This window comes from Catharus ustulatus, chromosome 2 (genome assembly GCF_009819885.2).
Source record: "Catharus ustulatus isolate bCatUst1 chromosome 2, bCatUst1.pri.v2, whole genome shotgun sequence".
In the NCBI taxonomy this organism is placed as follows: Eukaryota; Metazoa; Chordata; class Aves; order Passeriformes; family Turdidae; genus Catharus; species Catharus ustulatus.
The window spans coordinates 33,098,739-33,111,612 of NC_046222.1; the positions used below are offsets into that span (position 1 = coordinate 33,098,739).

At 45.4% G+C, this 12,874-nt stretch overlaps 1 protein-coding gene across 12 annotated transcripts in view; it reads right to left on the reverse strand.

The window, feature by feature from the left end:
* Positions 1 to 3,101: 3,101 nt before the first annotated feature.
* The window catches only part of TENM4 (teneurin transmembrane protein 4), a 634,039-nt gene continuing 624,266 nt past the window's right edge, over positions 3,102 to 12,874 (reverse strand). For all 12 annotated transcript variants that reach the window (XM_042779057.1, XM_042779056.1, XM_042779058.1 and 9 more), the window contains one exon: positions 3,102 to 10,751. In XM_042779057.1, the coding sequence (XP_042634991.1) occupies positions 9,993 to 10,751 (759 nt within the window). In that variant the 3' untranslated portion in view covers positions 3,102 to 9,992. The remainder of the gene's footprint in view (positions 10,752 to 12,874) is intronic.

A 12,874-nucleotide genomic window follows, 5' to 3' on the forward strand; every position in this document is an offset into this window, starting at 1 on the left:
CTGGTGGTGTGGCTCTGCTGAGCGAACTCACTGTAATTATCTGCCCACTGGCTCCTGCCTGAGAAACCCTGGGGTAAAAAAATGTTTTCTGAACTTTGAGTTAAAAAAACTCCACTGTTTCTTGAGAAAGAGACTTGGAGTTGCTCAAGCAGACTGAGAGACTAATGCAGCAGGTTAAAGTCCAAGCTCAGAGCTGTGTTTTGCCTGTGATTCTGTTTAATTTAATTCAGAAAGTGGAAGATGAGCTGGTTTTAAGCCCAAACATGCTGTGCTCTTAACAGTAAGAATGCAGTGCTTAACCTGTTCCTATATTCCTTCCCATCCTTCTCTGAGTAAATCCTGACAAGGATGTGCTGGCTGGGATTAGGAAGGCTTGTGGCTTTGCAAACACTTTGCTGGAGGAGAAGGAGGTGTTGAAGTTTGTGGTTTATGTAGTGGGTTGGTGGTTGGAGCAGTTTTTTAGACAGAACTCAAGAAATGCTTTTAAATCATCCAACTCACAATAATTTATGAGGTTCCCTTGCCTGGACTGTCGTTGTTTCAGCAGACTGCATTCAAAGGAGCTCCTTTGCCCTGGAAATTTCTCTGCAAGGGATCACCACCTAAAAATTAATGTTTCAAACCAGAACTGCCATGATTTGACAAAAACTGAGCTTAGTTGTTTCAAAGGGATGCATTAATGACCAGATAATTTTTTAAACCAAATCACTCTTTGCAGAAGAGTCTCTGTCCCTGCTCTCAGTAGCAGCTCAGCTTTTCTGTATCTTGAACCTACACCTTTGTGGAGGAGGACCAAAGGCACTGTGACATTGGATTGCCCAGGCTGGGGCTGCAGCAGTGCCCTGTCCACCCCACGCAGGGGAGCGAAGGGAGGGTGTGCAGCACGATTTACCTGCATGGGCACATGCACCATCTCCCAACACACATCTGCAGAGCTACACAGCGCTGGAGGGACCCACACTCGGGTAAGCTGTGTGATGTGATGTGTGGTGTGATGTGCTGTGCCAGCCAGCCAGCAAGCAGCACAATTTTGGCCCTCAGAAGGATCATGAAGCTGGAGCACTTACTCCTGGAGGGATGACCCACCTGAAAGCACATTGTGTTCTACCTGTGTTCATTTCTTCCAGACAAATGTAATCACCCTTCTTTGGTTTCAGTACTTTTCAACTATATGTGAGATGTGGTCCATGGCTGAGCCTTTAGTTGCTTTCCTGTGGGAATGCAGGACAATTTTTTTCTGTGTTCCCAGCTTAAAAGCAAGGAGAGTATCCTTGTAGTGTTCTGAAAGATAAGGCTGAGTCCTCAGGCTATGGCCCCTATTAAAGACACGATGTGATAAGTCTGCCCTGCCCTATTGGACTGGCATGGCAGGGTGGCTCTCCCGAAAGCACTTGATTTACTACCCGTAATATTTTGATTAAAACATCGGTCTTATCTGGCACAGCCACATGAGGCAGAGACAAACCTGGTTCGCCGACAGCTTGAAATGTTGCTGTTTCCTTGGCTACCCTCGGGGATTAGTTCTTGGTCCACTGCATTTCAATATAATTATCAATGATTTAAGGCAGGGTCTTTCTCGATGATAAACTGCAGGTGGCACAGAAAGTGAGGGATGGCAGGTACCAGCGATGGCAGGTCACCATTGCAGGGGGATCTGAATTCCCTGGCTAAGGACAGCTCAGGAAAAGGCACATGAGTAACAGCCTGATGCAAACTAAGGCATCTGATTTGGAGAAAAGAGACCAGACCCGTGGGAAACCAGAGGCTTGGGGAGGACATCAGGGTTGCTGTGTAATTATCTCAGTAGCCACTTTCTAACGCAAAAAAAAAGAAAGGGCCAACACCTTCCTTGGAGATAAAAATCTCTGCTGAGCATAGGAGTGAGACCCTGCCTTGTGCACAAGGTAAGTGAAACTGTCCTGCTGAAGGTAAGTGGCCAAGCATGCCAGAGGATGGAGAAACGAAAACTATCCAGCAGCTGTAAAGTGGACTTTGTGCCATGAGACTGCAGGAGTCCATCCTGATCCTGCTCAGTGTAGGACAGGGAAATCAAAGAGGGGACTTGGTTGGTGTCAAGGGAACATTTGCTTTGCAGGATGGCTTGAAGAGCTGCACCAGATCTGGTGGTTGGAAAATGAAACAGGAACAGGGCCTTGAAAGAAAATGCACATTGGTGGAGAAGGTAACATCCCACAGGGAATGGCCAAGTAAAGGTAGAAACCTCAGGGAAACCTTGCAGACACCAATATCCCCCAGCAGCTGCACTCTCACCTCGCTCAAGCCATGCATGCAAAGAGGCCTCAGCAGGCTCCTGTGGCTCTGCCTGGTGTCAAGGGAGAGAGAGAGATGCTGTTTATTTCCCCTATCACAGCCATCTACCTCCAGAGGAGAGGGATTCCTCACAGAACTGGACTTTATTCTAAAAGACCCAATTTCACCTGGTTTTGGTGAGCAGAATGCTCAGGTAGTAAAGCTGGATAGCAACTCGCTGCTCCTCCACCAGGGATCACTACCCAGTCCTATGCTTCATCTTCCCATTAGGTTGTCCCCAAGGACCACACGAGAATACTTCCCTCAACACATTTTCTGAACATGTTTTCCCCTTTTTTCTGAAATTATTCTGGATTTTTTCCTGAAGAATCAGAACAAGCTTCCAGTGGGGCTGGGTCAGGTGCTATCGGGAATCACATGAGGGTTTCCCTGGGTCACTGTGGAGTGAGCTGCAGCAGCTTCTCCCTCTGCATGAATGAGGGTCAGATGCACAGGTTTCTGTGGGACATGTCACTAAATCTAATGCTATCTTGATTTGTTTAGCATTTTTTGGAGTTCATGGTGTAGTTTCTCAGTTAGCTTACCTTTCTGCTGGGATGGGGGATCCTGCAGAGTCTCCGAGACAAGCATCACCTCCTGGATTGGCAAAGCCTTGGGGCACTTGTAATCCTATACCCCATGTACAAGTGGGAAATGCACCTTTAGGTGCAAATGTGAAGAGTGAGTGGAATTTTGGTCAACTCTTTCGCCATGTCCATCTCCCATGTAAGGACCAAACAGCTGGAGTGAAGAAATTCAACATTTTCACTGAAAAAAACCCCCAAACACTATTTAAACACAAAATATTCTTTTATTTGTCACTGAAGGCTACACATGGTCATTTCTGTCTGTCTGCTTTTTTTTTTTTTTTTTTTCCCTAGAAGGTATCTACATCTGCACTTATTTACAGCCTGGTTGTATTTACACAGCCAAGAATACAGCATTAGAAACACAAAGTATCGAGAAAAAAAATTTCTCAAAAAATTAGTTCCAGACTTCAGGAAAATTATTACACAGGGTAATGACAAGAGTCTTCAGTGCTGGGCTTACAGATGCAGCTTTGATACCAAGTCCTCTTCTCGGGTGGAGCTGCATTAGAAGTCCTCTCACAAAATAAACATTTTTCTTTTTAATAGAAAAGTGTGATTCTTTGATTGGTTGTCTCAGTAACATCTGTGAACTGTCCAAACACTTCATTTTTCTTTTTTGAAAGTTTTGTTTGCTTGAACAGTTTCCATCTCTACGGGAAAAAAATTATACATATATGTATATATATTTTTACTTAATTTTCGTTTGTGGTTTTCTATGCTCCCCAGAAAGCATTGACCTCTGGAATGGGACTTAACAGCTGAGCTATGTAACACTTGGTCAGGAAAACAAAGTTTTATGGTAATTAAAGGCGAGTAGGAAAGAAACACAAAAGGTTTCCCTTGGGTGGGCTGGGTTGTTTTTGGTTGGGGTAGCAGAGGATGGAAAACTGCCACAGGAAATGGCCCCCAGGACATGGAACAGCCCTTCATCCAGGAGCGTGCCCTGTGGTGTCTGTTTGAAGTTTGCTCTACAGTCACAAGTAATTTTATTTAAATATATTCAAGAGATGAAGAAAACTCAACCCAAACCAACCAACCAAACAAAAAAAGGGAAGCAAACACAAGAAAGCTTTGGGGTTGCTTTTTTATTTTTACAAAACTCATGAAAATTCTTTGGTGTAATGGGGGACTATTTAGTGATCATATAAAATGAGTGGCTATAATAAAAAGAGGTACTGAAAAACTAGCTTGTCCTGTGGAGGATTGTAGCAACAGGAGCAAAAATGTCTCAGGCCATGCTCACCGTAGGATGGAAGATGCTGCTGGCCATATGGCAGCCAGATTTTATCCCATCCAATGCATCCCTGGCATGGAGGCACAGTGTTCATATTCACCAGGTTTGGCAGTGCCACCATGGCGAGGATTTAAAGTGAGTAAGATTTAACAAGCAGAGCGTTCTCCCTAGTTCCATTATTAATATTAAAGGCAGTAATTTCTCCTCCCCTTTTAAAAAGCAGCCATAGGACTAACCATGATCCCTGGTCCTGGTTTCAATTACGCCGAGATTGAATCAAAACAGACTGCTGTGCCGTAAATACGAGGGGGGCCCTCTCTGTAAATCATAAAATTGAATTCTAAAATTTCATGTTAAGAGCCTTGTCTTTGCATAATGGATTGTGCTGCCATCCATCACGGTGACACTTACAAGTCACAGCTGAAAAAGTACTTTATTAGATTTTTTTTTTTTTAACAGTTTTGATTTATTCTGGTTACACTGTCTGTATAATAGACTGAGCAGAATTTCATGCCGGTCCCTATGCTCAATAAAGCAACTACAGATATATTACAGAAATCCCTCACTGTTCCTAAGTTACAGCCAAATGGTGTCTCAGGGACTGCTCCCAGTCATCTGTGTCTTCTAAACCTGAATCAAGCACTGGGCTCTTAATGACCTTCATCTCATCAGCTCTTGCCTGGTGTTGTTTAGCATTGTTGGCCCACTTTCACTGTGGCTCTGATCAATAGCTGTGATGACAAAGATATGATGAGCTGCATGACTCCCTCTGGTCACTGCTGCTTAATGATTTTTCCAAGTGCCAATCTTCAGTTGAAAGGGAAAAAAATAAAACAAAATCAAATCAAGATCTTAGAGGAAACAAACGTGGCATTTCTCATGATGCCTAATTAGTCTTGCTCCTCTCCCCCTGGGCTGATGAAAAACAGGATGTTTTTCAGCTGCAGAGTCCTCATGGCACTGCTCATGTTTGGATGCCACACCAAGTAGGTCCCATTACTGTTGTCCCTTCAAATGGACCGTGTTTCAGTACCAGCACCATCTACTGAAGACTTGAGCTGTTGCTCCTTACTGCGCTCACTGAGATGCAGCCTCTGCTCCAGAGCACTGAATTTTCTCCCCTGAGCTGTGAGATTTGGTCAGGATCCTTCTCACCACTCTTTGGACTGGAGACAAGACCAGAGTTGAAAGTAAGTGAAATTACGCCTTTATATTTTGATGGGGAACTCCCTTTGGTGAGGGCTGTGTCCTCTTTTTGGGAGTCAAGAAACAAAATGACTTCTCAAAATCAAACCTGAAAGCACAGTGACATTTTCCCTAGGAGATGGTCTGCCATGCCTTCAAATGGTCCTTTGAAGCAGCATCTACAGCAATTGCTGACATGCCGGAGGGAAGGGATGCCATCCACAGGGACCTTGACAATCCTGAGTGGTGGGCCAGTGTGAATCTCATGAAGTCCACCTGGGGCAATCCCAAGAACAAATACAGGCTGGGTAGTGAATGGAGTGCAGCCTTAGGGAGAAAAACTTTGGGGTCTTGTTGGGTGAGAAGCTCAACATGATCCATCAGTGTGCACTCACAGCTCAGAAAACAAAACATGTCCTGGGCTGCAGCAGGGCCAGGGAGGAAATTCTGCTCCCCTGCTCTGCCCTAACCAGATCCCAGCTGGAGTGCTGCATCCAGCTCTGGGGACCCCAAGACAAGAAAGATGTTGAGCCGTTGGAGCAGGCCACCAAGATGCTCGGAGGGCTGGAGCACCTCTGCTATGGACAAACTGAGAGAATTGGGAGTGTTCAGCCCGGAGAAGACTCTGGGAAGCTCTTAGAGACCCTTCCAGTGCCTAAGGGGCTCCAAGAGAGCAGGAGAGAGACTTTGGATAAGAACACGGAGTGACAGTACAAGGGGAGATGGCTTCAAACAAAGAGAGCAGATTAGGTATTAGGGAGAAATTCTTTCCTGTGAGGTTGGTGAGACCTGGCACAAGTTGCCCAGAGAAACAGTGCACGTTCCATCCCGGGAAGTGTTCAAGGCCTGCTTGGATGGGGCTTTGAGTAACTTGGTCTCATGAAAGTTGTTCCTTCCCATGGCAGCGGGTTTGGAAATGATCTCTAAGGTCCCTTCCAACCCAAACCAGTCTCTGATCCTATGATAGGGGGTTAGTGCTGTGGGATTTGCACCCAGGACCTTCCAGTCTTATGGAAGCAGTAAATTACTACACGCCTGCACACAAGCAAAGGAAGAAGGGTCAGGCAGCCAGAATGGTCCCATGGGGAGGCAAAAGGGACAACAAAAAGGCTGGGAAGGGGCTACGGGGCCATCAGTGGAGTGAAAACACCTGTGGATAGTGGAGGGCAGATCCTTGATGAGGGTACAGCTCTTTGTGTTTGCAGCCCATTCCACGGAAAAGCACTTGAGATCCTGCAGAAAAAACATTTTTCTGTAATGAAGGGGTAAATGTAGGGCTTCGGGACTGAAAATGCAGTTTTGTCATCTAGATGAAATGGAAAGCTTTCACAGAGGCTGAGGATTCAGGAATGTAGCAGCTGTCTTTGGACAGGTTTGTCCCCAATATTAGACAGCCATCCCTTTAAATTTTTTGTTTTTATAGAAAGGAGCAACATATACATATATATACTTTTACATATATATTTTTCCCCCTTTTTGACACAGTGTCCATAGTTCCCACACCTGGTGCAGGCCCAGAAGAAGACGATCACAGACCTGGCAGGCAGACAGGTGCAGTCACATCCCAGTGCTGCTTGAGGATGCAGAAAAATGCAACACGAGGGTCTTGTCTTGGCCATGGCACAGAGCTCTTGGCTCTGGGCATGCTGGACAAGCATGGCAGGACTGGGAGACTCTTGAAAAATGGGTGAACTCCTCAAAGTCATTAACTCATGTAATAACCTGATGAGTCTGCATAAGGCTGTAGAGGTGCCATCTCAGGCTGGCAGGGTTCCAGTAGGAATATTTTACACTCGAATCCCTTTTCTTGGCTCAGTGGAAACATGGCCCATTTACCCTTGCACTGCTCCTCTTAGCATTTTAACACATGGACAGGGATGGATACAGAAACACCACTTTTCTTCGGAGCTGCTTGGAGCGGGGTAGTGTAAATGGGAGGCATATTGAGCTCTCTGCTCTGTGGGTCTTTACCAGGGGTTCATACTTTTTGACCCTGCTTCCTGCAGGTCTCTTTTTATTTCATTCATGCTGTTTGAGACACTCACAGTCATCATAAATTTGAGGTTTAAAGAGGGATTTGTCCCTGGTGTGACTTGGAGAAGGGGAAGCAGGGAGCTGGACAGCACTGGCAAGAAGGTGCTTGTTCCTTTGAGTAGGTGGTTGCTGCTGGTTTGGCTAACAATGCCCCTGATCCCCACCTGTGCATCCTCAGGGCAACCCAGGCTTACCAAGTGCTTCATATCAGCCATACAGGTGGCAATGCCATGGCCTTTAAAGCATCCCTGGCAGGCAGCTGCCAAAGCAACTGCTCCCTTGCCAAAGCTTGGAGTGGGTCTGGCCAACACATCTTCTGCCACCTGGCTCTGCGAGAACTGGATACACTTTCCAGCTGCCTGTGGTTCATTCCTTCCAAAGTAATAAAGGCTGTGTGCTGCAAGGGGTGGTTCAGAGTACAGCGCTGGGACACAGCACCAGCATCATCACCCTTGCTGCAAGCAGGAGAGACAACCAGAAAATCAAACTCACACTGACAGCCATGGCCACTCAGACAAAGCTATTAGGGATTCGGAATTGGAGGAGGAACAGTCTGTTAGGGGAATTTCCATCCCATCACCTTGCTCCTGGCAAGCACCGGGAACAGACAGGCAAGGCAGACGGAGCTGGCAGCCGGCATCTACGCAGAAACCGTGAGAGCACCAGGGCTGCCAACGTTTCACTTCTCGAGGACTGCATGGGTAACACACATCCCTGCTGTATCTGGGGTGAGATCCTGCAGAGGAGTGTCAGTCTGTGCTGGAGTATGGCAGTGGTGGCATGAGTGCAGAAGAGCTGCCTCTGAGTACACAGGTGAATTGTAGGACTCTGAGTAAGGAAACAGCCTTGGCATGGGCTTGCACATCCTGGGTTATCTCTCTGCAGAACTGGGAAAAGCCAAAGTGGATGGAATTAAAAAAAAAAAAAAATCAGGACTGAGCTGTTCCCAGAGAGACACAAGAGAGCTCTTAGAGTCAGGACGTGTGCAGGTAGCGGTGTGATAGAAACACCTATCGGGGACCAGGGTTGGACACCTCCAGCCAGACCTCCATTGAGAGGTGGGGTAACACTTCTGCCTGCAGGAACAGCACAGGACTGTTTCAGGCAGGGAAGAGGATGCTGAGCTCATCTCCTTGCTCCCTTGAATTTCAAGGACTCTTGCAAATACCAGAGCACAGAGGTTATGTGAATAAAAATTACATTAGCATGCTGAGCAACTTTGTCAGCAGTTTCTTATTAAAGCACTTGGTCCTCTCTGTAGTGGGCATTTCCATTCAACCTCTCCGTCGTCACTGCTAACAGTCAAGTGGGCTCTCCATTAAATTTGAGCTCGTGTAAGAAACAGTGAGAGGGTTGATTTCAATATTCTCCTTCTTGTCCCACCACGCACAAGCTGTTGCTACTTATTAAACATTTTAAAATCCCTGCTGCCAAAGTCCCCAGGAGACATTTATCTGCCATAGTCATAAACGACTTGCCAGCATGCTACTCCAAACTGCATTTCCCAGCCAATAAATACAAGCTCCAGAATCAGGAAAAGCAAAGTTTGGCTCTAATTTTCAGTGGTATGTCACTGGGATACTATAACTACTTTTAAATTCAAATCAGCTTCCTAAAAATTAACTGGTTTTATCAGATACAGCACAGTGGACTGTTAAACACATAGCCTCATGTACTGAAACACTATACATTTAATGAAGTTATGCCATTAGCAAATGTACAACATGGGTGCATTAAATCCACCTATAGAACAGCTCTACGTATGAGAGAGGATTTATTTTAGCTTTTCTCAATAGAGCAGGAGTCCCTTTTCTTGGCTTTTGCTAGGTTATTTAACTAAAACCAGGATTTGTGCACACACACAAAACCCCAAAAAGTATCTACTCTCATAATGAAAAAAGACTGATTTTTTTTCTTTTTTTATTCCAGTTCAGGAAGGAAGAGGATCATCCTTCAAGGTAATATAATCAGCTCCTTTGCCTCTATAATCTACTTCTGCTCAGCAGGAGCCTCCAAAGAAACAATTTATGTCCAAAGTGAAACGTGAAAACTACTTGTAAGGTCTCTTTTGAGGCACATGATTCGGACGGTCACTTTCAGAGTATCAGAATCAGCGTTGTCTTCCATGTCCTTTCTTTCTGGGAAGAGCTCTCTGGCACGCCATGGGCTCACCCTGTTCCAGGTGGAAGGCTATGTCCCTGCCCCAAATCAGAAAGGGTTAGGATGACACAAGTTAGCACAGACACCCATTTCGCACTTACACCTAAGGACATATGTTGAGGACTCCCCACTTCAAATTCCTCACAAAGAGGGGGGAAAATAAACAAACAAAAAAACCAAACAAAAAAAAAAATCAAAAACAAAACCAAAAAAAGGACAAGAGACAGTAAATTCCACTGTGATCACACTACGGCAAAATATACCTTCTGTTCATTGCAAAAAATGCGTGAAGGCCAAATTAAAGCAGGAAAAAAGTATGTTGCATGAGTTACAGTGCAACCATATTATTCCTTCTTTTTGTATTTTCCTCCCCCCCACCTTGTTCAGTTTAGAAAAAGGATCGAGTACAACACAGTCAGGTAAGTGGCCACAAAAGAGTAGCTGTCTTTGGCAAGAAGTCACCGCATTGACCCTCTCTGTCACCTTCTGCCCATTTCGCTCTGTCTCATGAAGTGGATGTTGTTGGCGCTGTCTGAGAGTTCAGGGTACTGCTCCACCGAGATCACAAAATAGCCATCGTAGCCCTGTACCCGGCCCGTGTTTAGCACTTGCTGCTTCTCCCCTTCTGTCCACGAGCGAATACCCTCCTCCCCATCCCGCAGTCTCTGCTGTTCCCGGGACCAAGCCTGGGTGACGGCGCGCTGCCGGGCCAGCTCAAGGACGCGTGCCTTCTCCTCGTCCAAGGTGGTCCCGTAGCGCGTGTTTAGACACAGTGCCCCGTACTGCAGCTGGATGTCCGTGTAGCGTCTAGTCCTCCCGCCCAGCACTGTGTTGATCTGCGAAACTGTCACGTTCACACCGTTCTCCAGGGTCCTCCGCCCGCCGCTGAGGCCCAGGATGGAGAGGTCGCCCTCCGACGGCCCCTGCTTAATGAAATAGTGCGTGTCCACCCCGTCGATGGTGAAGTGCAAGTTCTCCAGGTAGTGGGCGTTGTTCAGGATGGCCGCGATCCTGCGCCCGTCCTCGTTGGCCACACTGATGATGTCTGTGGCCACACGCCCGTCCTTCATGGCAAACTTGACGCCCTTGCCAAAGATGGAGCCTCCAGAAGCAAAGTTCTTGTTCCTCTTGATGTGCCGGCACCCAGCGATGCTAGAGCTGTAGATTTGTTCAAAGCGCTCCAGGGTGACAAAGGCCTTCAGCTGCTTCTGCACTTCACACTGGACCCCCAAAATGGACTAAGCAGGGAGAGGAAGAAGAGAACAACATATTAGAAAGAGAGACCCGATGACCCAAAGGCATTATTAGGATGCTGGAGAGCAGGAGAACATACTGGAAACATGTAATGAGGAGCTCCATTATTTTTTTTCCCTGATCACATTTTTTCAAAATTTTAATTCCTTTTAATGGAAGAGACAGTTGTCCCCCACTAATGCTCAATGTTTCTGTAAACTGATCTGTATTTAATCTCATAGATTGAAGGATTTAGAGGTAGAAAAAGATTTTTTTGCCTCAGTGGTTTAGGGGTTGAGTTTGGACACATAATTAGGTTGTGCTTCAGTGTTCTTCTGCATATAAGAAACTATTCGTCTTGTGGCCATGATGCTTAACCAAATGCTTTCAGATTTTTTGTGAAGTGTAGAAGTATTTGTAAAAGTTTCTTCTATTTTAACTCTACTTTTTAACTCCTTGTGTTGCCTTCAAAGGCCCTGCATGACCTGTATGACCCTCAAAGTAGCTATAACCTCCCGGTATTCCGTTTCAGCCTGGCCAAAACAGGTTGTTCAAAACTCAAGAAAGGCATTAAATTGAAAACTTATTTCCTGCATACCCTCTACAATTTGCCAGGCTCCCTGAGTTAAGGCCGACCACACCTGATGCTCAAGTTTTGGCTTATATTGAAGCAAAACTGCTGAGAGACAACAGCTCAGATCATTTACAATCCGGCACAATACACAGTCACCTTAACTGTTAATGTATGATGGAGCAAGCACACAGCAAGTCAGCAGCTCATCATTACTGCAAAATGCTCTGGAAATGCTCCCATCAGTTCATGACAGTGGTGGCTTCTTACAGACCCCTGTTCATGAACAATTATTTGCTCAAATTTCACAAAAGCAAGAGAATTCTATGACAAAATTCTCCTGACACTGCTAACGGCTCAGTTCAATAATGTAATGACACCCAGGACTAAAAATAGACTACAAAGTCTGCTCCATTCCAATTATTTTGAGGAAATTCAACACCAATGAGGGATATTGCCTTCAAATGTCCATGAAGTAGAAATTTACATCCTGCGTGCAAGAAGACAATTCAGATGATGTGTGCATTTCAGTGTGGACCTCTCACACAAGACTTGTAACATGATGAGGGAAGCGAAATAAACCCTCATTTCCATGGTGGCCATTTCCATAAAGTATTAAAAAAAAAAAAAAAAAAAAAAGGATTGAGCATTGCAACTTGCTCAGAAGTTATGAGCAGTTTTTACTGACAAAAGAGAAAACTATAAGGGAATAGAGGAACACAGTTTCAAGAGCACATTTTAGGTTGTAGAACATTGAAATTCCCAGAAATTACTTTCGTTCAAAGTGCTGAGCAGGCTGGTGTTTCTTCTCCTTTTGCATTTTTGATTGACAGCATAGCAGGTGGAGCAGGAACCAGTTCCCTATGAAAAAGGAGCTCTTTCTGGTTTTCTCCGTCCTGCCTGTGGGGCATCTCACACACCCCCTAGAGAGCAATGTAATTAACAGAGTGATAGGGAACTGAGCCCAGCTTCTCTGCCAATTGCACAAGTGCTCTAATTATGCAAAAAGGGGACGTAATTAATGTAGATGTCAGTGATGATGGACATGGAACAATTAGGCTTCTAGGCTCCATGAAACACTTTCTGTTCTAAACAAGCGCACACTGCACAGCCTTAGTAATTAGCTGTTTCCTCTTCAAAGAAGTTTAAATGGAGAGTTCGTCTCAGGTGTATCTCATAGGGGTAGACTCTAGGTGGTCCCTTCACCACTTTGTAAGTCATGCTGCCTTTCCAACCTGCCTCAGTAACATTTCCCAGTGACGAGGAAAGGTGTCTCTCAGCACACATATCAAATCACTGCTCACTCAAGAATGTAGATCAGGTTTTCTGTGCTACATTGCTATGTCCTGTGATCACTTATGTCTCACTATCTATATATACATCACCTTGTTTACCAGCAGGTGAGTGATAAAGAGTCCCTGGAATTAATTGCACCATCTACTGATTATCACCTTGGGGAAGGGAACTTGGGGAGGTCAGGCAGTATTGGGCACAGATGAATATATCCTATCAGAAATTGCCCCGTTCCCCTTCAATTTTGAGTTCATCACCTTATTT